The 25,747-nt window shown below is 42.0% G+C and overlaps 1 protein-coding gene across 3 annotated transcripts in view; it reads right to left on the bottom strand.

The window, feature by feature from the left end:
- Window positions 1-5,940: 5,940 nt before the first annotated feature.
- Window positions 5,941-25,747, bottom strand: part of LOC116939854 (troponin I, slow skeletal muscle-like) — a 95,939-nt gene continuing 76,132 nt past the window's right edge. For all 3 annotated transcript variants that reach the window (XM_032948779.2, XM_032948778.2, XM_076065265.1), the window contains 4 exons: window positions 22,760-22,849; window positions 13,185-13,364; window positions 11,601-11,680; window positions 5,941-6,186 (listed from right to left, as the gene is read on the bottom strand). In XM_032948779.2, the coding sequence (XP_032804670.1) occupies window positions 6,180-6,186; window positions 11,601-11,680; window positions 13,185-13,364; window positions 22,760-22,849 (357 nt within the window). In that variant the 3' untranslated portion in view covers window positions 5,941-6,179. The remainder of the gene's footprint in view (window positions 6,187-11,600; window positions 11,681-13,184; window positions 13,365-22,759; window positions 22,850-25,747) is intronic.

The raw sequence follows: 25,747 nt of genomic DNA on the forward strand, positions 1-25,747 counted from the left end.
GCGTTTGTTTTAACGTTTAGGATATTTCTGAACGTGCTCCTGTTGAGTTTTTGCAGCTCAGAACATGTTGGATAACTAACGGAAGAAATTCATCCCGCCTGACTCTGGAACTGCCTTCCATTGTCTGCTTTCGTGAGATCCTATAGCCTCGCTCAATTCAAGAAACATGTTCATTCTCTTATCTGCTGTCGCATAATCGGTGCTCATCATTGTTGGCTGCTTTGCACTGTAGGCCATTGAAACTGTGCAAAGTAAACTAAAATTAAAAACACAAGTCTCCTGTTTACCACCGCATTCACGTTTGTTTATCATTATTCCTTTGGATCCCCTCCTGGTAATCGGTCTATGGTGTGTAGAATAGCTTGGACGAATTCTGTTGTCATTGACATTATTATTCAAACAGATGCACATGCAGTTTAACACGTAGGCTTTCGCGACCAATATTATCCATAAAGAGTTTTTTTTTGGGTTCGATCAGGTAAATATATGAATGTGTCATTAAAGCCGCCACCACCCGACACAGTCACACACGTGACTACTCTTATTCATTGGCTGTGTCGGGTGGTGGCGGGTTTAACGACACATTTTTATTTACGCGATTTAACCCAACCCCCCCCCCCCCCATATTATAGATGTCAAGGCATGGGCGGAGTTGTCTGGGGGGGACGATGGGGGGGGGGGGGGAACTCCCCGCCCAAACTGGGCACCTTTATTAATGTTTTTTCAGTAGTTTATAATTAAAATGAAAAAATACATTAATTATATGCACCCGCGATTCCTAATGTGAGGGACAAAGCGAATGCCTGCCCCCCCTCCCCCCAATATAGAAGTCAAACCCCGCCTATATGCACGGGTTATGAACTTAGTCGGGTGGTGCAGTGATCTGAGACCTCAAATCACAGCGTGGGAGGTTGCGAGCTCCAAATAGCAGTCACTTGGTCAATGGCAGACCTTGGCCCAGTGGTCAATTAGAACCAATCACTTGGGAAGTCGACAGGGGTTGTTGTCCTATGGAGGGACTGACCTCCTCTATAAAAATACGTTTTGAAGGCCAATGTAGACAAATTATTATTGAGGCTTCACCCCCCCCCCCGTTTCCTATGCGTACATCATATGTCAGTAGACCCCTCTTACGCAAGCGTACGCATTTGGGTTAACCCCCCCGCTCCCCCCTCCATGCGTACGTACTAAATGGATGGATAAACGGGCGTTGTGTAAACACGCGGTGTGTCACACGTGAGAGCTGAGTGTGTCTGTGCGTTAGGTGGTGTGTTGGGGAGCGGTAGTGTAGCGGTTAGCGCGCTGCTCTACGAACCTGGGGACCGGGGTTCGATTCCCTAGGGAGACAAAGGCGGCCGGGCGTGGTGTTAGCGACCCACCCCCTTGTGTGCCGTGCCGGCCTTTCAGGAGTGCCTTTCGTGCTGTTGTTGATTCTGCTGCTGGGCGGTGAATGTGGCGAGTGTCCTCTGTGCTTTTCCGTTTTGGCTTTATCTTGACCTCTTGCATAACAATTGAGGATATTTGGTAGTCGTGCCATCATAGCTGCTCCTTCAATTAGCACGGTTGGCTACGTACGGTGCGAAAGAAGTCCAACATGCGTGCATACGTCAACGATCCAGGCCCGTCTATGTCTGTGTAGGCATTGGAGGTATTTGCTTGGCCCTGTTGATATCCAAGTCACCAAGTAACCCACGTGGTCCCGATGATTTTGGGTGGGGAATTGTATGGCCTGCGAGTTCATTACATGCGTCCCAATGCCACAAAGAACCCTCCCACTTTTAGGAAAGATCTTGACGGAGTAACACTTTCTAATTTTAGTTGTGCTCAGTTACAAGTCTCTTGCAGTGCCATAAGTGGCTGGGGTGTGTGTCAATGTGTGGCCCACCAAAGGTATTTTACAGCCCTATTTGACTCTCAGGAAAAAAAGGTTTCTCACTCCTGCTTTACACCATAGATTAAAATTGAAAATGTCATGTTTAAATGCAATATATTTCAGAATATTAGACTGTGGAATGAAGCTCATATTTGTTGTTTTCCAGGTAGTGGTGGCTACGCACGCCTGTAATCCAGCACTGTAGAGGCAGCGAGGGTTGGTGGATCGCACAAAGGTTGTGAAACTCACTTCCTGTGGGCATCGAGGTGCCGTACTCTGCTTTGTCAGAAGGCAGTACAGCAAGTGTGAATTCATCTCCCTCTGTTCCATCGAGTTGGCATATAGTGTTTCCCTCCTCACAAGTGTTGGTTTTCTAAGGGTGTTCCGGTTTCTTTACACACGTATCAATACTTATTGTTTGATGGGAAAACATCTTAATACATAGAGGACCGCAGAGCTTCGGTAATTGATGGTTCTGGCTCACCGCCTGGCTACCTTTTCACTTGTCTATGGCTCCTCTTGCCTCCGGGTTATTTTCTCTCTTTAAGAGTGAGAAACAACAACAAAACACTGTCGGTTTTATAAGTAGTGAATACATCTAAAATATTTGAATATTAAACAACGCTCTCATTGTTTCTTAAGTACGAACTAAAGTATAATAATGCTCTTTATGAACACATATTTTCATGAGATGATTCGATGAGTCGAAGGGACAAAAAAACATTCCTCGGTAAAAACAACACGAGAGAAGGTAATGCATTGAATCTTATCCTTTGCTGAATGATTAATCATCCTTCGGTGACCTCTCTGCCAAGGTGAGGGGGAGAGAGCAAGTATCCTCTTTAGTTGCGCCACTGGGGGTTCTCGCCACTGTCCTCTTCCGCAAAAGAGAAGAGGTTCACATGTGGGAAAGGCAGGGTTGAGATAAAAGTGACACATCATCAGTCAGCAACCTTTAGCCTGCACAGCAGCAGCAGCAGCAGCCCGGGGGCTCTCCACCTCTCCTGGCCTCATATTCACAAGTGCTGTCACAAGTGCTGTCAAGGATGTTTCATTTGTGCGACTCGGGTTAAATAGATGGATACGTGGTGTAAATGCGGTCGGCGTCATTGTCTCGGGCGGTGGCAGCGGAATCGTCGATGCTCTGTGCGGTGAATCCCGCGGCCCGATTTCGTGACTCAATGTCTCACAACTCCCCTAACGCATATTTTACGTGGAGTATTACTGGAGCAGTAAACATGCATAACATGTGCACGTTTTGCCAAATACAGTGCAGTATTTGTGAATTGTGGTTTTGGTGCCAAGTCACATTCATGCAACAATTCATGTTTAGTACGACATTTGTAAATGAAATACAATGACAGGATTTGTTATTTTTACGACAAAATAGTTTGCTTAAAATAATACGTGAACTATCTGACGTAATATTGCATGTTGAGTATAAATTCAATTCATTGCTCAATCCTTGCTTTACATCCTGCTGTTATTCGCACGCCTTGGATTTTCGCTGTTAGTTTTGGTGCCTCCTGCACCCTCATAATGCGTGCATGGATAGTGTCGCCCCTCTCGCTGACCCCATGCCCCCACCCCCCCTGCAGCACACACACCTCCAGGTACCCTCACAGGTACCTGCAGGTACCTTCACAGCACACAAACCTGCAGGTACCCTCACAGGTACCTGCAGGTACCTTCACAGCACACACACCTGCAGGTACCCTCACAGCACACACACCTGCAGGTACCCTCACAGGTACCTGCAGGTGTGTGTGCTGCAGCCAATCAAAACGCCTGCTGCTCGGAACGCGGAGGGGCGGAGTCTCGGGACGCCGTGGGGGGGTGGTGCGTGTCGAGGGGGGTTCTCGTGTAGGGGGCGCAAGGTGGGGCGGGGGGGCTGCAGGTTGTGGGGGGACCCTTCGTGGTAAATTTTCGGTATTTTTGTGTAGTTTGTGGTACTTGGCGGTAGATTTTTGCGGTAATTAATAGGACTCGTAAAGTTGCGGTCGTTCGCGGTATTTTTTGCGGTAATTGGTAGGACCCGTCGACGCTATGCGTGTACTGTATGTATGTTGTACTTCTTTCCCACCGTACCTAGCCAACGGTTCTAATTGGAGGTGCGCGGTGGGGAAGGATGACCCACTAAAACACGCCAGTGATCGACATAGCTGTGGCGGAGAGACTCCAACGCTGGGCCCGGCTGGACAGAGCGCTATGTGTCAGCAACTACCACGTTCTAGAAAACGTTCTTAGACCACAATGGAACGGAACACGTTGCCAGACACTGTGGCGTCCCTTCGGGCAATGAATACTTGGCATCACTGCAACGCCCTGGCCCGAGGACCATTCTCCTGGCTCACACACGGAGGGTCTGTGCAGAGGTGGAGAGGGACGTAGCAGAACCCCGGAAACTGAATCCCCGAGCCCGTGACCCTTTGATGACCCATTGGCTCTCCTACGCTCTCCCCGCCATGTTTGTCTCTTTAATCACACAGGTAAAGGCACATCCAATTGGCCGAATTGCGATCCCAACTTGGAAACTCATGCTGGTCTCGGGGTCACAGCGGACCCCACAGTGTCACACGCGTGCCGTAACCGTCCCCCTTGATCATTTACCGCCGTGCACGGCGATGAGATGCTCCAGCCTCCCCCATCCATACGCGGCAAAGGGAACCGTGGCGCACCACCCATGGAAGCTATCGGGAATATTGACCCGTTCGTACATGCGAACGCATGCCTGCCTCGGTTTGAACATGTATTGCGAACCACAATACCTTGCTTTAACCACAATGCCTTGCTGATCTCGTCAAGGAGCATAAACTATCACGCAAACTCCGGTCTTCCTCGCAGCGGCTTTTGGCTAGCCACTCCATCGCACGCATTCAGATGCGCTTGTGCGTACGCCTGGAATACTCTTCTTTTTTAATATTAGGAAGCCACTGGAGCTATGCACTTTTAAATCTCGATTGAAAATTAATTTCTCTAGAACTGCGTTTTGTGTTTAGTTTGTTGTCCTTCTGCACATCCGATTAGCACAGTTGGCTCAATACGGTGCGAAAGAATGTCAACAAATGCAGTGCTCTCATGCATAAATGGACACTGATTTCTGCTCATGCACGACATGAGAGGCATATCTCTGAGAACAACTAAAGTTCACCCAAGAACATACTGGTTGATCCAGCCAAGCAAATCATTATGTTGACTTTGTGAAGTCGACTGAATTTATGGGCCCATATTTTATGCTGAAGGTAGCAAGCATAACAAAGTCCAGCTTTTGAAAAAATGCAGGTTCTGTACGTCTACCACTTTTGCCAATACACTGCTGGACGAGGGCATCTGCATGCTGTTTAGGTTGTGGGTGTCATTTGACTAGATCTCGCCTCTTTGGTCAGTTCGGGTTGAAGGTAGGGAGCATACACGTTGAGACATCGTGCAATACAACGAATTTGCTACACTCTCCTTTGTTGACAGAGTAGCCCCACAGCAGCCCACAGCACCTGCTTTACACACCGTGGGCAACCAAACCCAAGCACTATCCAGGCCTAACAATTATTCCCCTTCTTAGTGGATTCACCCTTCCTGTTTATGCACAATCTCAAAGGACAAGAGTAATGGCTCACTAGATTATTCCTGTTGTCCACGGCAAACAGGGACGGGAGTGGGATGATGGAACCTCGACTTAAGCAGTGATGACAGCAGAGCCTCCGTATGAAGGGGTGACGGTGACGTTAGCGGTGAATGATGGAGCAAGATGATTAAGATGGAGATAATCGCCAATTATTGTAAATGAAGATGACAGTGAAGTTAAAGGAAATGATGAAAATGGCAATGTTTGAATTATGTTTTTGACTTTGCTGCAGTTGTTGATGTCTCCGCAGCCACGTGATAAAATATTGCACGGTTGCAGCATGCTGAAATTCATCATATCCACGGTTATATGCAGATAAGAGATCAACATGCTGATGACAATAAAGTTGATGTGTGAATGAACCTCCTCATCACAAAGTCAGTCAAGGACAGTATTTAAACGATGTAATGCACTTTTTTTGTTTATAAATACACAAAGCCACAGATTGTGTGATCATGTTTTATTAAGCAGCGTTTTTAAAATGCTTACTTACAAATGCAGCATAATCCAGTTGCTTTTTTAAAAGGATAATTAAAAATATTTAATTGTAATTCGTACAGGAAACATAAGATACAACCTACTGGGCCAATGCTCAATTGCTTAAGGACTACCAAACACCAACTATAAACATTTACTCCAGTCTTCCGCCAATCAACACATGCTTGTTTTTCTTCTTCTTGAACTTTAAGCCCTGCAAAGTAAAATGATAATGTTTATAAAAATGAAGTTATTGCACAATGTAAGCCAAATTCTTCACACATTTATATAATCATGTAAGTCTCTTTGAAATGCTGTCTGCAATTTCAAGACTCAAAAACTATATATTATGGTGCACAAATAGCCATGCTTACATCCAATTGGATTTGTTTAATAACTGGATCCAGGTTCAAAATCACCCCATGAACCCCATACACTCGAGTGCTGCTATATGTTTGAAGAGGTCTACTGAAATGATGAAAATTGCAAAAACCTAAGAGTATACAGAAGTGATCAAATTGAATCGTACTGGACTCACCTTAAAGGTTCTTGCAAATAGCTCACACAATCATTGTTAACTTATTTACTTCTAGTCACTCGGTCTTGCAAATATCACTGCAGCGGCTGGAGGAAGTGACATTATTCATTTTAATGAATTCAATCGCCTGACATCATTAGGCCTGGTGCCCATGTTCTGCACTCAGTGAAGCCAGTGGCGCAAAATGCAATCAACCAATCAGGACGGAGTGAGGTGGGCTGGGTGTGAATCACCGCCCTCACAGAATTGAATTACAGTAGTCCAATGGAGTCCAAAAATAGCATAGGCTTAAGTCAAGTTCAAGGAATGACATGTTTGTGGCAATTTGAAAGGATGTGGAATGGAAACAATTAGGGTTGAAAGTGCGAGTGAGATGTGAAAAAACAGTCATGTGCTTCAACTATAATCCAATTATGGATGGAAAACAATTTCAACCTCTTCAATTTACAGAATGTTAGATAAGATGCAGGGGCTTAATCCGATGTGATACCCAAACACATGTGGATCGAAGCACAGCCACTAAAACACCAACACACGCTCATGCCTGTAACTGTTCATAAGGTTAACCAAATATTTAACTTACACTAAAATCCATACAAGAACCTTAGCAAAGCTTAATCTTAATCTGAAAAATATTGTACATTTCAAACAAATACTATTCCTGGCTATTGTTGGCTCACAGTGTTTTGCATTTAAACCAATCATCTTCAATACCAATCATGTTCAATGCAGTCGACATAACGTATGCTGTCATTAGAAAGGAACAAAATTAATAACTTTGTCAAATTAACAATTTTTAATTATGAGGAATAATATGTTTCTAATTATGGACGATCAGTCAAAAAATACTCGTGCGTTGGTGCAGAGTTGCATACAAATTGTACTCAATTTTCGTTTGAGTGGAGCTGGTCTATGCGTTAATTGTATTGCACTGGGGCATTTGGGGACATTGGTGCATTTTGTGAATGTTGATTAAATTGACACTTTGCTCTAGACGCATGTGTGACGCTGAGTAGTGTACTTTTACTCGTCGACCTAGAAGGGTTATAAATAGTAAAAAAACAAAATCTAACTACATTTAATTTTATTTTAAATCTCACGTCTCCCTATGTTGCCGGTAATTCCTTACGGCGTTGGTTACTCGGTAGCACTACAACGGCTCGTGTCGGAGGAGCTACTGCGCTACGGGAGACTACACTGCCACTTATTCCCTCTCGCTCACGCACGGCGGAGGGCCTGCTCCGAGGTAGGGAGGGGGCGAGGCACAACTCCGGAGGCGAAGCCCCGAGCCCGGGATGACCCACGCCAGGACCCACTTATGAGCTTATGAGCGCGCCCCGTCACGAAACGCTGCGAGTATTCCGCTCGTGATCCTCACGTTGGTCCCAAGGCACTAAGTGCGTTTAGATTTGCCAATTTGCATTTCGCTGCCAGGACGGAGCGATGATTTCGTACCACCCGTCCGATATTTTTTATCCTCCGATTAGCGTGGTTAGCTACGTGCAGTGCAAAATAAGTTCGGACAAAGAAGGTCGCTGCGTCGCGCGCTTTCACATGCACGTCTGCGACCGCCTGGAACACTCTTCGTTTTCGATGTTAGGAAGCCACTGGAGCTATGCACTTTTAAATCTAGATTACAACATCATTTCTTTAGAACTGCTCTTCATGTTGAATATGTTGTCCTTTCCCCACATCTCCGATTAGCACGGTTGGCTACGTATGATGCGAAATAAGTTCAACATACCAACAAACAGTTAAACATACGTCTCCCCCTCGCTTGCCTCTCCTATGCTGTCCCCTCCTCGAGATGGTCACAGAGACAGAGTCACTCCCATTGGCCGAATTAGGATCCTAACTGGGCAACAACTGTGGCTCGACTCTGGGCCACAGAACGGACTCTTCCCCTTAACTCTTCCCCTTAACTCTTCCCCTTGACCCTTTCATCCATACACACCACGGTGAGATGCCCAAAGCCTTTCCCATCCACACGTGGTCAAGGGGAATCGTGGCACTCGAGTGTAGAGGAGTGTGTTTACATACTTTTGCAGAGAATTAACAACAATGCCTCGCAATTTCGGGTTTTGCTTTCGCTTGAGGAGAATCATCCTCAGTGTGTATTTGCTCGCGCGCCTATGGTGGCCTTAACAAATAAACCATTGCTAGTAATATTTTTAGAATGTAAATCGGTGGCTGATATGGCAAATGGGAGGTTTCTGATTGATTGTTGAGTAAAGAAGGCAATTTTTCCAACGAACAATAACAAAAACAATTAGGCCTTTATTTGAAAGCACTGCTCTGTGGGCAGATACACAAAAGTCCACGTACATCTTGATAAAATGCCAGAACGCATTGACAATTTTCCTCCATTATAGGTAATTGAGATATCGCCACATAATAAAACTAAATATTCTCCACCAGATCTATCATGCCTAACGTCGTACGCAACTCATGATCATCAGCCACAATCTTCGTTGCCATCTCTCGCGGTCTTGCGATGCCGTTAATCCATATCGCTTCTGCACATTGCCTGATCGCTACCTCCAAGGTGGCTGTGGCGCTATAGGCATACTCTCCCTCATTTGGCTGCCACTCCATCGCCGGTCTTATCCGTCAGTGATATTTTGGAGCGATGTGCGTCCTGCTCAAGCCGACTTGCATTTTCACCATTTCAATGCGATGCGTACACTTTGCATTCATTCCCTGATTGATCTGGTCCTTTTAATTTATCTTTCAGTATAATTCCCTGTATGTATTTCTCCACGTTGTTTTGGGCATCATGTTGGCGAGATGTTAACTGTGTCGTCTGGTATGCAGGAGATCGTGGGTTCATTTCCGACCCTGATGCCTGTATGTATGTTGAACTTCGTTCGCACCGTACGTAGCCAACCATGCTAATCGAAGGAGTATTTGGCTGCAATACATTTCCACATGATAAGCCACGTCGTTGAGCTATTATTTGTGGCCAGGTCGCTTCTGAAAAAGAGCTATATAGCTCAGTGAACCTTATATGGTAAAATAAAAAAATAGTTTAATTTAGCACTTTTTAGTGTTTGTTCCTATTTTTGGTAAACTTACATATCTAACTAAACTCCAATTGCCAACGCAAGTAATAATATGCACTGATTAAAAAAAAAGTTGTGCATTAGGCACACTGGTGTACAGTATTGCGTTTCATTTTTAAATTAAATTCTCCAAAAGCACTTCAACCTGCTCCCCACTCACCTCTTAATTTGACCATTTTCATTCAAGTCCACCTTCAATAAATTCCTTGGATGTATGTACAATTTAAGAGGCTATTCATACATTCTAATCATGATCTAATTTTTCCTGAGTTACAATGGATGTGACAAATTAATAATTACCGTTTATCTTCAACTATTAGTAATATTGTTTTACAATTTTGTAAAATAAAATCCCGATCTTTTATTATTTAATTATCTAAGTATTTATACTGAGGTTTAAATGTTATATCGGTGAGAAAGTATAGCCTTCTCTTTAAAATATAGGTTCTCGTTCAAGAGGAAATTATACATTTAAAAAATATATATAAATGTTGCCGAAATAATGCACTCTGTGAAGGTTGTTGGCCCATTGAGGTTGCGTGAAAGACTCGTATTTTATGTGGAGAGACAGATATATGAAGGAGACATTGTCTACTTATCCATTTTGATAATTACGAGATAAAATTAGCTGAAAGGTATCATAGGCATGGCACAGCCAGGTTGGGGTTGTTATCCCCCAGTAGAAATACAAGGTGAATGAATCATGTTAGACCATAATAATCAATGCGATGATGATGATGATGAATGTCATGATGGACAGCGTGATAACATGAATGTTACCGTCGCTGATTATGATGTGTGATCACGAATTACATACAAGAAAACATCGCAGGAGACATTCCTACCAAGAGCGTATAAATAACGGCTGCTCATGGGCAACGGTGCTGGTTGGGTTATAATTAGGTTACGATTGTAGACGTGCAAGAGGAAATGGGAGAACTGTAACATCGACACGAAATATGCACGATCCCTTCTGGTGCAGCACCGTGTGTGTGGGCAAGCCGACGTCTGTAAAACTGGCAAATGCGATGGGTAAAAAAAAAACAGCAGCGCTCAAAATAGAAATAGAATTGCAAGCCGATGTGTGTTTGTTTTTTTTAAAGTGTGCAAATAAAATATGATGGAGGGAGAAAAAAAAATGTTCGCATCAGGTTTTGTGTGGCGTTACAGAGAATGTGCAAAGTGAGTGCAAACGCATTATAGATGTCCGCACGATCGTCCGCCTTCAAGTATACATGTAGCCTCCTGGCTGGCCAGAAAACAAAGACGGTCACCGCCATCGCGCGGCGCTTTCAAATGCGCTCCTGCGGCCGTCTGGAACGCTCTTCCTTCTGATATTACGAAGCTACTGGAGCTATGCACTTTTAAGTGTAGATTGAAAACGCATTGCTTTAGAACTGCTTTTTGTGTTTAGTTTGTTCTTACGTTCCCCGCACCTCCTATTGTCACGGTTGGCTACGTGCAGCCACACCGCCAAGCATCTCTTTGCAGAGTGATGAGTACGTCTGCTCTCAAAATTCCATAATTGGCGTACAAATTGTGATTGAAATGTTTGCCCTTCTTTCATACTTACTCGACCACAAGACTCAATATATCATGCCAAATAATTCTAGATTTGAAGCTTTCGTGACTGCAAGGACTCATACTCTTTGGTTTTTTCGGTAAAGTCACGTATGTGACTTTAAAATAAAATAAATGAAACTTAGTTGTTTTCATTTATTTTATTTTTGTTTTACCTGAGTGACTTTACCGAAAAAAACAAAGAGTATGCCAAATAATGTTTTGCTTAAAAGACAACGCATATCCATTTGTTTTGTTACAGGGTAATAATATCCATAAAGCTAACCCATCGCTACAAAAAACAAGGCTAATTCCCACGTGTTTGATTACGGTTGGAGTGGATTGATTGTGTGCTGTACTATGGCACAGTACTGTACTATGTACATCACTTTTGTTAAACTCACAAAATGACAAGTAGCCTAAGCCTCGAGGGCATAGCCTCGTCCGAGTGACTGCCGTGCTTCTTACTGTCCAGCGATGTCGAACATCTTTTTCCGACCCTCCATGCCGGACATAGCCTCCACGTTCTTGCGCCAATCTCCAACTTCCTGTGGATATATAAATTATTTTATTATCATTAATTAAATACAGCAGTACAATGAGATTCTCACTATCTTCCACGCACTCATTCGTAGGCTAAGTATCCCCCACCCCGTGTTACAGATTTGGTCGGGAGGGATATAATGGCGTTGAGTGCCGGCGGACTAATCTGGTAACAGAAATGGCAAAGAGCGGACAACTGATTCCATCGTGTCAGAGGATGTTTAATGTCACGTTCTCAACACAATTTCATGACTAATATACTTATATGACTTTTTTTCCTGCAGTGCATCATCATATATTGGGTGCACGTTAGTTTCCCAGTTTTTTTCCCAGTTAGAATAGTCTGTAATTTAATAGAATGCATCAGTGTTATCTTTATCTGAATTAAAAATGTGTTTAATGCATCCAGAAAGCATTTAATGATATTTTAAAGAAAAAAAATATATAAAGGACGCATACATAGGCCTATTAATCTTGTTTGTGAGTATGGTCTCTTTTGGAAGCACAAATGCATTGTATCTATCCTATTTAATTTCGATACAATCTTTATTTAAATAAACTGCACTTATTTGAAGAATAAAACACCTGAAACCCAGTAAATATTATCGTTGCACTTTCATACGGTGATAATGATATACATTCTGTTGTAGAAATATATATATACTTTTTAATATGCAATTACATTTACAATTGTGCTAAATATACATTATTAAAATAGATTACAATGTTGACAAGTCATAGGAATTAATGTATTGCTATCACTATCAAACGTCAGTGTTTAAATGTATTTCTATGTAGATTTTTTTTTACAGACTTGCTAAATGTGTCCATCATGCATGGTCAAAACACAGCTGAATGATCTGCACTCCAATGCAATTAAATTCGTTTAGCAAAAATAAAAAAGTGGACCTCACTCGCCCTGTCCGTAGCATTTATCGTAGAATAACAACAGTGGCAGGAGGTCATCATCACCATGAGAAAAAGCCTTCATTTGATTCTAATCACAACAGTTGGAAATCTTAATGAAATGCCAAGCTGAGCATTGCAGTCAAAACTGCAAACTGGACATAGATGAAGATAATTTGCGAGCTGGAATTCAGGACCAATGTCCAACCCACACGTTTAAGCTTTACCACCGTCAGTGTTGTTTCTGGTGGAAGAGGCACAATTGCCTAAAGAGGTTATTGTAGGCGACTAATTTTTTTTTTACCAGGTAAGGCTCACTGAGCTATATAGCTCTTTTTCCAGAAGCCACCTGACCACAAATGATAGCTCAACGAAGTGGGCTTATCATCACATGCAAATGTATATCAGCCAAATAATCTAAAAGGCATGTTTCTAAATGCGGAAGAGAAAAAAACCGGAGGACCCGGAGAAAAATCCACACGACCAAAAGGAAGAGAGAGAGACGCAAACTCCAAATATACGGGTGTCACGCTCGGGGACTGAATCGACGACCTCCTGCATACTAGGCGAGTCAAGTGAGCGTCTCGCCCATCCCTTCCTTACCTTCTCCTCCTTGTCGTCCTTCTTGACAGACTTGAGGTTGGCACGCAGGTCCATGGACACCTTGTGTCGGGAACCCAGTAGGGCTCGCAGCATGGCATCGGCAGACATGCGTACGCGTCGCAGCGGGGGGCGCTTGAACTTCCCGCGGAGGTCGTAGATCTTCATTTGCAGCTCTTTGATCTGTGGGAGGATTAGGAGGAGTTGGTAGCGGGGGGGGGGAGGACAGTGCAAGGTAAATACGCCAACGCAATTACAGCAGCTGGTCGGAAAGCCGATAGAGTAACTCCTGCAGATAAAGGATTGCGCCCATGCTTGTGCCCATCTGTACCGACCACTCGAACAGCCTTATAGGTAATAAGGAAACATTGCTTAAATTATAATTGTTATCAGACCCCATGGTGTAAAATGCAGTCTCCAACTCTTATTATCCACTTGATCTCTCTACTGGCCTCTGCTTATGTGCTATGAAGAATGGCCATTTCCCGAAATATACACATATTATCTATTTTTCATTTTAAGTGTTATTGGCAAATGTCTTCAGTTATTTTCTCATAAGTAATGAATATATGTATGTACATATTGATTACAGTACTTCTTTTCCTGTAATTAGCATTACTTTTCAATGTTGCATTCATCATGTATGAATAGGTGAATACAGCCCTTTAAGTGTTATTTTCCCAAAGCTCCATTGAGGGTTAAATGTCCATGTTTGGGAAATGTGTCTTTAATGGAATTGTACGATGGCGTTTAATATGTAAAGAGGCTTCATATTATTCTGTGAGCTGTATCCCTGCAATTTCAGTAAAATACTTCACGGTGATTGGGTTATAATCCTGGTACTTGTGTAAGATTTATCTTCCAGATTTTGCTGTGAGATGGAAGACATACTAGGGCAATCAAAGAGCCCTTGCACAACTGCACATTGGAAAAAGGAATTGTAATTCTACTTTTTTTCTGTGATGGCATTAACAATTGCAATGTATTAATAAATTAAGATTCTGTATGGCAATTGTATAAATCATGGCGATGTTCTCTATGGGTGGAATATCTGCGTTTACGCAAAAATGCATTGTCTTTACTTAGCAATATGGATAACCATAGACCATGTTGATTTCATGATGTTCAGTTCAGATGTTTTGCACCCAACAGGCACATACTTTTCATACAGTCAACTAGTAATATTTTTTTATTTAAAGCTTTCGTGACTGCAGTAATTCATATTCTTGGTTCTTTCGGTAAAGTCACGTTGAAGGGAAACAATAAAATAATAAAATATATATAAAACAATAACATTCTCACGACGTTTCGACTGTAACACAAACAGTTATCATCAGGTGTGAAAACCAACGGCAAGAAACATTTTAAAGAAGTGGCGGTCAGCATTTATTTATTTATTTTTAACGTTTGCACCACGGACAGCGATTTGGCAGTTTGTTTATAAGGACGAGTCCATCTATGTTCGGAAAAGAGGAGGGGGGAGACGAAAAATGAATGTATGCTGTCTGAAAGCCACCGTAAGCGTGAACAATCAATTAAGACCCGAAATGGTTTATCAAATCCTTCCAATGATTGCTAAGCCAGAATCCATCTTCTCGGTTGAAATTGTCTCTGTGTTTGTATATGTGGATAGCCTCATGAACGAATCTCTCATGGTAGCCCGATGGCTTGCAAAGAACCTCTGTCTTGGAGAAGTCAATCTCATGTGAGCCTACTGAATTATAACAGTGATCTGCCATGGCTGAGGTGTTGGTCCTACCGTATTTAATGTCTGCTTTGTGTTCACGAATGTGGTCCGAGACATGTCGTTTGGCTTCTCCAATGTAACTACTACCACAGAGGCAACTTAGCTTGTAGACACCAGGGTACTGTATGTCCGGAATCACATCTTTTACAGACGGAACCAGATCACGTATTTTATGTAATGTGTTGAAACGGACCTGGATCTTGTGTTTATTCAAGATTTTGGAGATCTTTTTTTGTGATCCCTCGCAATGTAGGGTAAAGTGATGGTTTTGAAAGGCTCCTCAAGAGGGTCCTTCTTCATGGTTTGAGTGATAGCTTTGCGGATTGTATAGTCGGAGTAACCATTAGCCTTAAGAGCTTGGTGTACGCGCTTGAGTTCACATAGGCAGTGAACTCAAGTCTTTGTCTCCCATCAAAATTCATGTAAGCAAATGTGACCAACTGACAGTGCAGTGATGCAGGATAGACAACTGTGGACCAATTTCATAATTATTGGGACTAATCAGCATGGTAAAGTCACCAATGTTCACTTCTGCAAAGTCTACCTCTGAAAACTATCTATGTGGAAACCTACAATTTCTGTCTTCATCCTAAACATCTTCATGGTAACCATTCCGCACATTAGTTAAATGTTGCCATAATTAATACAGTGATCATCACAATGCATCTTCATTCTTTTATAAATGTTAAGTTATCCTTACACCCATGGTGCATACCTTGCCGGTCTCGTTAGTTGCAAAAACCATCACAAGAACACTGGTTATCCTCGTAGCAGCTTTTGGCTGCCCATCAAACAAAGACGGTCACACGCATTCAGATGCGCTGTTGCGGCAGTATGGAACACTCTTCCTTCCAATATTAGGAAGCCACTGGCGCTATGCACTTTTAAATCTAGATTGAAAAGTGATTTCTTTAGAACTGCTTTTTGTGTTTAGTTTGTTGTCCTTCCCCGCACCTCCGGTTGGGTAATTATGGTGCTAAAGAAGTTCAACATATATACATAGATTTGTGCAAGATCACCACCGTCTGTTGTAACATGATACATCCGCTATAAAGCAGCACAGCCTAGAAAAGGATACAGATTGTGAGTACCAGGGTCATGTCCCAATCACGATGCAAAGTTTACTGCCATTGGACCCAGGTGACATCATTATGAAAAATATCGTGAAAAGAACATTTCAAAAGCTATTTATTTTACTTTTTACGTACCTTTTGATAAGAGACTAAATTCTATGCATTCACCAGTAACTCAAATATTCTAAAAATACCTAAATCACAAATAAACGGGTACCTGGAAAGTCGCAATCTCCTGCACAGTAAACAGTCTGGCTTTCGAGTGGATTACTGCATGACCACAGCTATGATGCATCTGTTATATTTTCTCTTCAGTAACCCGGATAAATGATAATTCAAATGTATAATGTGCATTCCATCCTAGGATCCCAATGCGCAATTCACGGAAAGCAGGAAACAAAAACAGAACCGGGCAATGGAAAAGACTAGAGAGGGAAGGCCACTTTAAAGATATGGGTTTTCAAAGCATACCAATATATCTACCGACTCCGATTGCCTGATTTCAAGTGACAAACGTAAACAAAAGCCTGGTTGCAAATATCTTTGCTGATGACACTGACATGCTAGTATCGTGTAAATCTCCAAACGAAGTCAAACAGAATCTCAAACATGATTTCGACCTAATTCAATATCAATTGTCATTCCTAAAATTGATCCTATGTTCTTCAAACAAAAGCGCAGCTTTATCCCCTTCATCTATTACAGATATCAGAAACAACATCAATGAATAAATGGAGTGCTTAAAATACTTGGGTTTACTGATTGATCCAAACTTACATTATGACCCCATATTGATCACATTTCGAAGAAACTAAAACAAAATGTTTTACAGAAACAAATGTTGTTTTCCCATTCAATTGTACCTGCAAATTGTTGAAGCCATCATTCTACCACTGTTTGACTACGGTTATGCTGCTTACAGATCAGCTCCTAATGAATTACTAAACAGACTAAACCCAATTAATCATTCTGTGCTTCGATATACACTGGATGTACAATACAGGATCCACCATTGTGACCTCTACTTAAAATTAAATCTCACGGTACTTGATGCAAGAAGAAATCTACATTGGGCCCTGTTCGTCCATAAAATGCTTATTGGCAAATCTGCACTAAACTTAGCTAATTCATGAACCCCATTGTCAAACCCAAACAACCTAAGACGTCCATCTAATTGGCTTTTAACTATCCCAAGAACAAGAATTGGAATCGGTGACAAAGCCTTTGCCGTTGCATCAACCACGTTTATGAACAAGCTTGTTTTCTCCCTTAACATCGTAAATCTTCCTTCAAAAATATACTGCAGCAGAAGATAATCCCATCTGTAAAATATCTGATTCCTGACATGCAATACCCTGGTGTCTACAAACTGAGCTGTGGTTGCGGCAGCAGTTACATTGGGGAAACGAAACGACATGTGTCGGACCGCGTCCGTAGACACAAGGCAGATCTGAAACACGGTAGGACCAATACCTCTGCCCTTGCCGATCATAGTTTTAACGCTGTGGGCTCACACGAAATTTATTTTTCCAAGATGGAGGTACTCTGCAAACCTATCGGATACCTTCAGAGATTTGTTCATGAAGCCATGAAGATATATAAACACAGACACAACTTCAACTGAGAGTTTAACACGTAGGCTTTCGCGACCAATATTATTCATAATAAAGGTTTTTGGGTTAGATGGCGTTATTTATAAATGTGTCGTAACCCTCCACCATCCGATACGGCCAAACAGTATCACGTTTACAAAGGCTAAAGTAGTGAACTATTTGTCCTTTGTAAACGTGACACATTCAACCGAGAGGATGGGTACAAACTGAGCAATCATTGGAAGAACGTTATTAAGCAGGTAAAATATTAACTGACTGTGATGTTTCCATCCAACCTGCATATGTCAGCTGTTATTTCGACTCTCTGTCTCTCTCTATATGCCTCTCTCTTAGATCTCTCATGCTCACATGTCCATTGCATTGCACTCTCATGCCTTTGGATTGCACTCTCATGCTCACATGTCTTTTGGATTGCACTCTCATACTCACATGTCTTTTAGATTGTACTCTCATACTCACATGCCTTTTAGATTGCACTCTCATACTCACAGGCCCTTTGGATCACACCCGTTGGGTTGCACTCCCTCGTCGAGGAGGCCACTCTTCTCCTTTTCTACAGTTACATGCTAATTTCTCACATTAACATCATGCTAATCCCTCACATTAACATAGCCACTTCCGTGCCCTCTAATTTCTCACATTAACATCATGGTAATCTCTCACATTAACATAACCACTTCCGTGCCCTCTAATTTCTCACATTAACATCATGGTAATCTCTCACATTAACATAGCCACTTCCATGCCCTCTAATCTCTCACATTAACAACATGCTAATCCCTCACATTAACATAGCCACTTCCATGCCCTCTAATCTCTCACATTAACATCATGCTAATCTCTCACATGAACATAGCCACTTCCGTGCCCTCTAATTTCTCACATTAATGTCATGCTAATTTCTCACATTAACATCACTAGCCCCGGCAACTTCTTTATAACCATTGAGCTACACCCATTTCAAACCTTTTAAAACAGTCTGCCTCAGCAGCAGACCATGCTTTCCCACCTGAGGATGACCGCTTGTGTTGCGCCCGAAACGTCGTGATTTATTTTATACCTACGTGACTTTACCGAAATAAGCAAAGAGTACAGAAGATAAGTGCTGGATACAACTGCATTTGCAAATATGATTTGTAACTTTCAACCTTACCCATGTATCAATAGTTACATTTTAATGTGCAATTTTATTGAGGGACTCTGTGGTGTTCTTTTGGTGTGGTCTGGTACTGTTCTTGCTGTTGTTTTTCTGCCTTGCCCAAGCTTGGGAATTGGTGTACTTATGCAATTTGACCTTATACACTTGATCTATTTTACGTATTTATTTTTAGAGATTTGCTCACTTCTCCTATACTTTGCACTCCTTTCGTTTTTTGCATTGTTTGTTGTAACTTTCTGACCCGCCCCTACTGGACATCTGTGCAAAAGAGATTAAAAGCCCATGGGATTTATCCAGGATAAATAAATATTCTGATTCTGACTGTAAAATTTGTTTTTTTTTGTGTGAAAAATATTGAAATTATAATACGAAAGAACAGTAAAAGGCCAAACAAATATCGTTTCTATAAAACACATTTTAAATGTTACACAGTTGTCTCAATTGACAAACTGATTTCACGTTGCTATGGATCATTATGGGTTAAACGAAATATGAGCAGAACTCACTTATTTGTCTCCAAATATCAATAAAAAAAATATATATGCTTTAGTCCATCAGCCTATTGGCTTTCCATAATATTGTCTGGAAAGCCAATAGGCGTAGGTAACAAATAATTCCACTGCACGAAGGCTGTGAGTGCAGGGCACATCAGCTGAAAGCTGCAGCTGATATATGAGGACACTGGTGATTTCCTTGTTGGTCTGAGTAAGACCATTGCTTCTGTGTTGTCAAGATTTACTGTATATATATTTAGCTGCTGCACTATCAACATTAAAAACCTAGTTTGAATGTTGATATAAATGCACCGAAAATTAGCACGGTTGGCCACGTATGGTGCGAAAGAAGTTCAACATAGATGCAAATGCAGATTATTATTTTGTCAAAATGTCTCAATACCCACTATTTTCTGTCCATTTGGCTTTTTTTTCTCTCCAAAGCATCATCCGCCAACATTCGTTCAGGCCATGGATCTATTAATCTGAAGTCAAACAAACTACAGACTTAACAAGTAGCCACATCCAACATATAGATATGAATTGTGGGTGTGCAAGGCAGGCACAACAGCTGTGCTGTTACATGCATGCAATGCAAAGGTGTGACATAGACTTGCTCCACCTGGTAGTATTAACTGAGTGTTCTGCCCCACGGCAGATATGGGGGGTGTGTTTACACAGGAACTTTCTGATATGCTGGTGTTGAGTTTGGTCATGTGACCAGGAAGTGACGAGTTAAGGGTAAGCCACGAGGCCAGGCGGGGGTGTCAGCCATTACACAGAGTACAAAATGGAGGCACAATTAGCGTCTTCGTGAAGACAGGTGCATCTGTTCATTGTGAGACTTTAAGAAGCATTGTCTGTAGGTTTGTTCATGTTCTTATGATACTGGAAATGCTGTTACGTTGGGATTGCCGTTATAACGCTGTAAATGCCTGTATAATGCTGTTACATTTTATGGTGAATATGGGGTCCTAGTTAACAACGAAGCCTGCCACTTATTGTGAAAGTTATTTGTAGTTGGATAAGACGAGCCAGACTTGTGCCCATGTAACTTGACTGCGATCTTGAGAGCAAGGATGAAAAAGTATCTCATCCACATTTCAGTATTATATGCAGCCCTGTACATTTAGGCCGGAGTATGGTGATTACACAAAGTGACCTTATTTAACACAAGCTTATTCTCTTGTATAGCTATTCAGTGCTAATGTAGGTGCCCGGTCCATCCAGGACCTAATGTTCAGATTCATGTTATCTAAGACAATGTTATGATGCTGCAGTGTTCATTCATGTATTGATATTGCAAGTATTAACATATGCTGTATTTTGTGTTGTGTTTTTCCACCAATTTTACCTCGTTTTATTCATTAAATACGTTCACCCTGGCTCTGAAGTGTTATTGAATGTGAGGTTAACTACTCAGTGGTGCAACGCAGCGCACAGCGAGGCCGAGACACTGAGCATTGGAGGTAAACATAATAATAGTAATACGAAAATAAATATCTGAAACGGGAAAACAATCACATTTTAGGGAGCATAAATGTTTATCAGAGTACATTATCACACTCACGACACCTGCATTGAATGTTTGTCAGGATCAGTTGCTATATTTTCTATTCCTTTATCTGAATACCACTGTGTTTTTTTTATAATAGCATACCACAAGATCTTACATGTGCCATCAGGTGTAAACATTTGGGAAGATTATTCTGAGCCTCAATTATGACAGTGCAGAATGTATTGGAGAAAATACATTTTCGCGTCCGTAAAATGTAAGTTTAATCACTAACTTGCCCATCTTTGCGGATGCATTCCCCGCATAGCTCTGAGTATGAGGTGCATTCATGCAATGTGGCGCCATATGGCTGTGGCCGAAGTATAACTCATGATCAGACGCGTGATGACGCTTGTGAAGGGAGATTTGTGGCATCCCATCCTAGAGTCCTGTGTGACTTGATATGTGGTTTTCTTTGAGCCTGTCACACATGTATATGCTCGTCTTCCCTTGGGATGGTAATTCGGTCCTACACAATAGCCAGCTCGATATCGGTGAACATGACTGCGAAATTCCTTGTACCTCCTTTAAAATTGCCAAACTCTTTGAAAGGACACGATATTAACTGTGGCAAAACATGTACCTACTTGAGCTTCTCAATAAAATGTTGATGCGCAATCTTGGTTCCCTTGCTCCATAATAAAAAAAGCACTTGGGTAAATATTTGTCAAGGAGGATATTGCCACACATTCCGTTTGTGCATTAGAGAAACAAAAACTGGTCTACCCACCTCAATTTAGAATTAATCTTTGGAAAGCCTAACTGGGATTAGAGTTGAGAAATATTCTTCATTGGGCCAAAACACGGATGGCGAGGAGTTGATTGCAACAGTTGTATATTGCTTTTTATTGTTTCGCATTATAACATGTCATCTTGTTTATTAACCTTTAATAAAGAACATGACTATTGCGATGTGGAGAAACACATTTGATTTAAAATACGACATGCTTAAAATCTAGAGGACAAAAGGTGTACGAAAATTGTTAAACCAATTTGACTATTATTTTAAAAGCGCAATTTGAGGCTACAGCATTATTGATATGCGATGTGGGCATGTAATGTCAACGCAGCATCCCATTGCAATATCAGAGCAGTGGCTTTTGGCTTGCCACCGAACAAAGACGGTCACCGGCATTGCGCGCTTTTAGATGCACTTCTGCAGCCGTCTGGAACGCCCTTCCTTCCGATATTAGGAAGCGCACTGGAGCTATGCACTTTGAAATCTAAATTGAAAACTAATTTCTTTAGAACTGATTTTTGTGTTTAGTTTGTTCTTCCCCCGCACCTCGGATTAGCACAGTTGGCTACGTATGGTGCGAAAGAAGTTCAACACATGCACATTATCTTCGAAAATAATGCAGAGGAACATCCACTCCACAGGCGTTGTTATGCCCATATCCAAATTGCCAGATAATACACCAACATTGCATCAATATTGACTGATGAGCCAGTGATGTCATCATTTGCTGTGTATGGTTTGCAGCAGCAGCTATATTGCTATATTTATTCACATGAATGTGAATTATAACCAGGAGTCATCGCGTGTGCTTTTATTAGAATGGGCTTTGATGTTGTGCAGCCATTGTATATATGTATTGTATATGCAGTTGTATTGTATATATTGCAATATTATTGTATATATCATTTTGAAAAGAGGCATTATGTACGTATGCTAAACTTCTTTCGTACCGTACATAGCCAACCGTGCTAATCGTTGGTGCGGGGTAAGGACAACAAACAACATAAAAATACGTTTTAAAGAAATGAGTTTTCAATCTAGATTTAAAAGTGCATATAGCTCCAGTGGCGTATTTTTCTTATATATATAAAAAAATAACCTACGGGTTTCTTTACCGACTCTAAATACTGTGCACAGATATCATGAAATATAAGTGAAATGATTCACAATACATCAATAACGTCGTTTGTTCCCTCACCTCTTTGTCGTTTTTCTCCACCCTGACTTGCATGTCGTATCTTTCTTCATCCACCTTGTCGATGGTTTTGTGCAATTCCCTGCAAAGATCCTGTGCAGCGCAATTGCCGACACAAATTTAAGCGCATTAGGGCACATTTCGCGTCATACGCGTTTCATTGTGAGAGCCAGCATTTCAAAAAATTATATTTATTTTTCTCCGCTTATTCTTTTTTGGTCCATACATGTTTTTGTTCCTTACATTTTTGGCCAGTCCGCCGTATTTTTTTTCTCCATTGAACAGCACACCAACCAATTTATGACTGACTTTAACATCTTTTAATATTAAAATACTCCACTGTACCGTTGTGTGGTATGTGCATATGCATATTGAACTTCTTTCGCACCGTACATAGCCAACCAAAAAAAACACGCACAAAGTGTTGGTTAGGGTTCCTTGGGCGGATGCTCTAGTTGATATTTTTCAAGTAGAATCCATGGTGTCACAATTTGTTATATTAACAGTCCGGTCCCTTATTTCATCGGTTTTGTCTACATTTACAACCAGGGAAATGGCTTGAACAACATAGCCAAATGTCAGTGCAGTGTAAATAAAAAAAATAAACTTTGTGTTCAAGAGAAGTTGGATTTGTGCTTATGATAGTGTAAAGGTGTTCCAGCACGGGTGAGTCTTGAAATTGTGTCTTTAGCACGGCGCGTAACACATCAGGGAATGACTCCGTTCAGACCCCGAACCCCTTCTATACGCTCCTATTATGCTCTTCCAAATCCTTTGACGAATTAACTACCTCGACTGGTATACAGGAGGCCGTGGGTTCGATCCCAACTCTGACACGTCTGTATATTTAGAGTGTGCATGTTTTCCCCGTGGTAGCGTGAATTTTTCTACGGGTCCGGATTTTCCCTCCACATTTAGAAACATGCGTTAAGAATGTTTGGCTGCTATTAATTTCCACGTGATAAGCCACTTCGTAGAGCTAACATGTTTTGCCAGATCCCTTCTGAAAAAGAGCTAAATAGCTCAGTGGCCCTTACCAGGTGACATAAAAAAAAGTTTAGTTAATTGTTTTTTTCCCTGGAACTTTCCAGACTCTCAACTAATCCCTCCTCCTAACGGTCTCCCAACTCAACCATCATTTGTAGCCTCTTTCAAATGACTGTACTCTGACTGCCAATCTGATTTGAATGGTTCTCCAACCTTCAATTAGATTGTGTCCTGCCCCTCTGATAGCTCTTCGCCAATGAGAGTCGAGTGCGCTATGTGAACTCAAAAAGCCATTAGACCTGGTGAGTATATATTATTTATCGAGTTCGCCTCTTGGCGTCCCGTACAATAGTGATGCAACATGGCACAACATCGGAATATTCTCTGTCTATTGATATGTGCCATAGTTGATACCACACACGGATCAATTTCAATTGCTACTGAGAGGCCGACCATGTTACTTGAACGAGATTTAGCTGCTCACACACCACACCACTATGCACACTGCCAAAATGAGTATACATTATACCATCTGATTGAAACGTGTTTTGTGAAATCAACATTTTGAAAATGCAGTAGGTGGCTTTTGGGCTTTTAAAATTATTAGGTATGCAAGAGATCAACATACTGTACCTACCATGGTACGTGTGCAAACGGACAGTCAGGAATCGTGTCAATGCGTCAGATTGGTGCAGGGAGGCTTCAAAGAGGATTGGCTAAGCACGAGAATTGAAGAAATTATTGTGAGAGAAATTCAAACGTAAAAGGCGGGAAACGAGGGTTGACTGTCAGAGGAAAGGTTGACAACCACTGCAGAAGGAGGACGGGGATTGGCTGAGAGGAATGGGGTGAGCGAACCTTCTAGAAAGGGGGCTCGAGTGATATTAAAGGGGATAGCACAAGGGGAAGGGATGGTTGGAGAGAAGACGAAGTTGGAACCTGAAGAACTGAAGTCCGGGCCTAGGAAGAGTGTTGGTGTCCACAATAATAAAGCAGGAACGTGTGTTGGCGTCACCACCTACGTTGCACCTACATGCATATTAATTATTAAGGAACTGCATCGATAGCGGTTTCCAAGCTTAATACTGTATTTACAATTATATCAAATCGTAACGCACACAGTATTCACTCACTCTCAAAGAGATGGGCACCCCAGTGGCGAGATATTATCATGACCTCGCCTGGTATGCAGGATTTCGTGGGTTCGATCCTGACCATGACGTCTGTATATTTGGAGTTTGCAGTTCTCCCCGTGGTCGCGTTGATTTTTCTCCGGGTCATTCGGTTTTACCCTCCACATTTGGAACCAACATGCGTTTAGAGTATTTGACTGCTCTCCATTTCTACATGACAAGCCACTTCGTTGAGCTATCATTTGTGGCCAGGTCGCTTCAGCGGACCTTGCCTCTTAAAATTAATAATACTTTAATAGTTTGAAACAGTTTAAATGGAATGACTAGTAGGCACGTGGAACCACAGACAAGTGGGAAGGCAGCTAGGTGATTAGCTGACGTCACCACTTGCTCAAATTCTGTGCTCTATATATTAAGACGTTTTCAGCCAGAAATCGGTGCACTCAGAGATAACTCACGTGTGCGAGCGGGAAACACTCTATCCCACACAGACGGAACAGGTGGAGCCCACATTGTTACTGACAAGCCAGGGTATGGCTCATTCCTCGACGACGGCCACGGGAATGAAGTTTTCACGACATATGTGTAATCCACCAACCCTCGCCTCCACCGTGCCCGGCTTGTACTGAGGCATCGTCAATAGCAAAAGTAGTGATTTTGTGTGTGCTTGAGTAGCCGGTGCGAGCTCGCCTGTGATAAACCACACGTATAATTGTGCACTGCTAGTTTGCTACGGGTAGCCAGGTTACATTTTGTATGATTATTTACGTGAATGCAATTGTGATCAAGGATTAGCAGACACGGCTCGAATTTAAATTTGGGTGGACATGGTGCCTGAGTAATTGATCTGTGGTGTTGAGATGTGGAGGGT

This window comes from Petromyzon marinus, chromosome 7, assembly GCF_048934315.1.
Source record: "Petromyzon marinus isolate PM22_M1 ecotype Great Lakes invasive population chromosome 7, UKy_Petmar_22M1.pri1.0, whole genome shotgun sequence".
Taxonomy (NCBI): domain Eukaryota; kingdom Metazoa; phylum Chordata; class Hyperoartia; order Petromyzontiformes; family Petromyzontidae; genus Petromyzon; species Petromyzon marinus.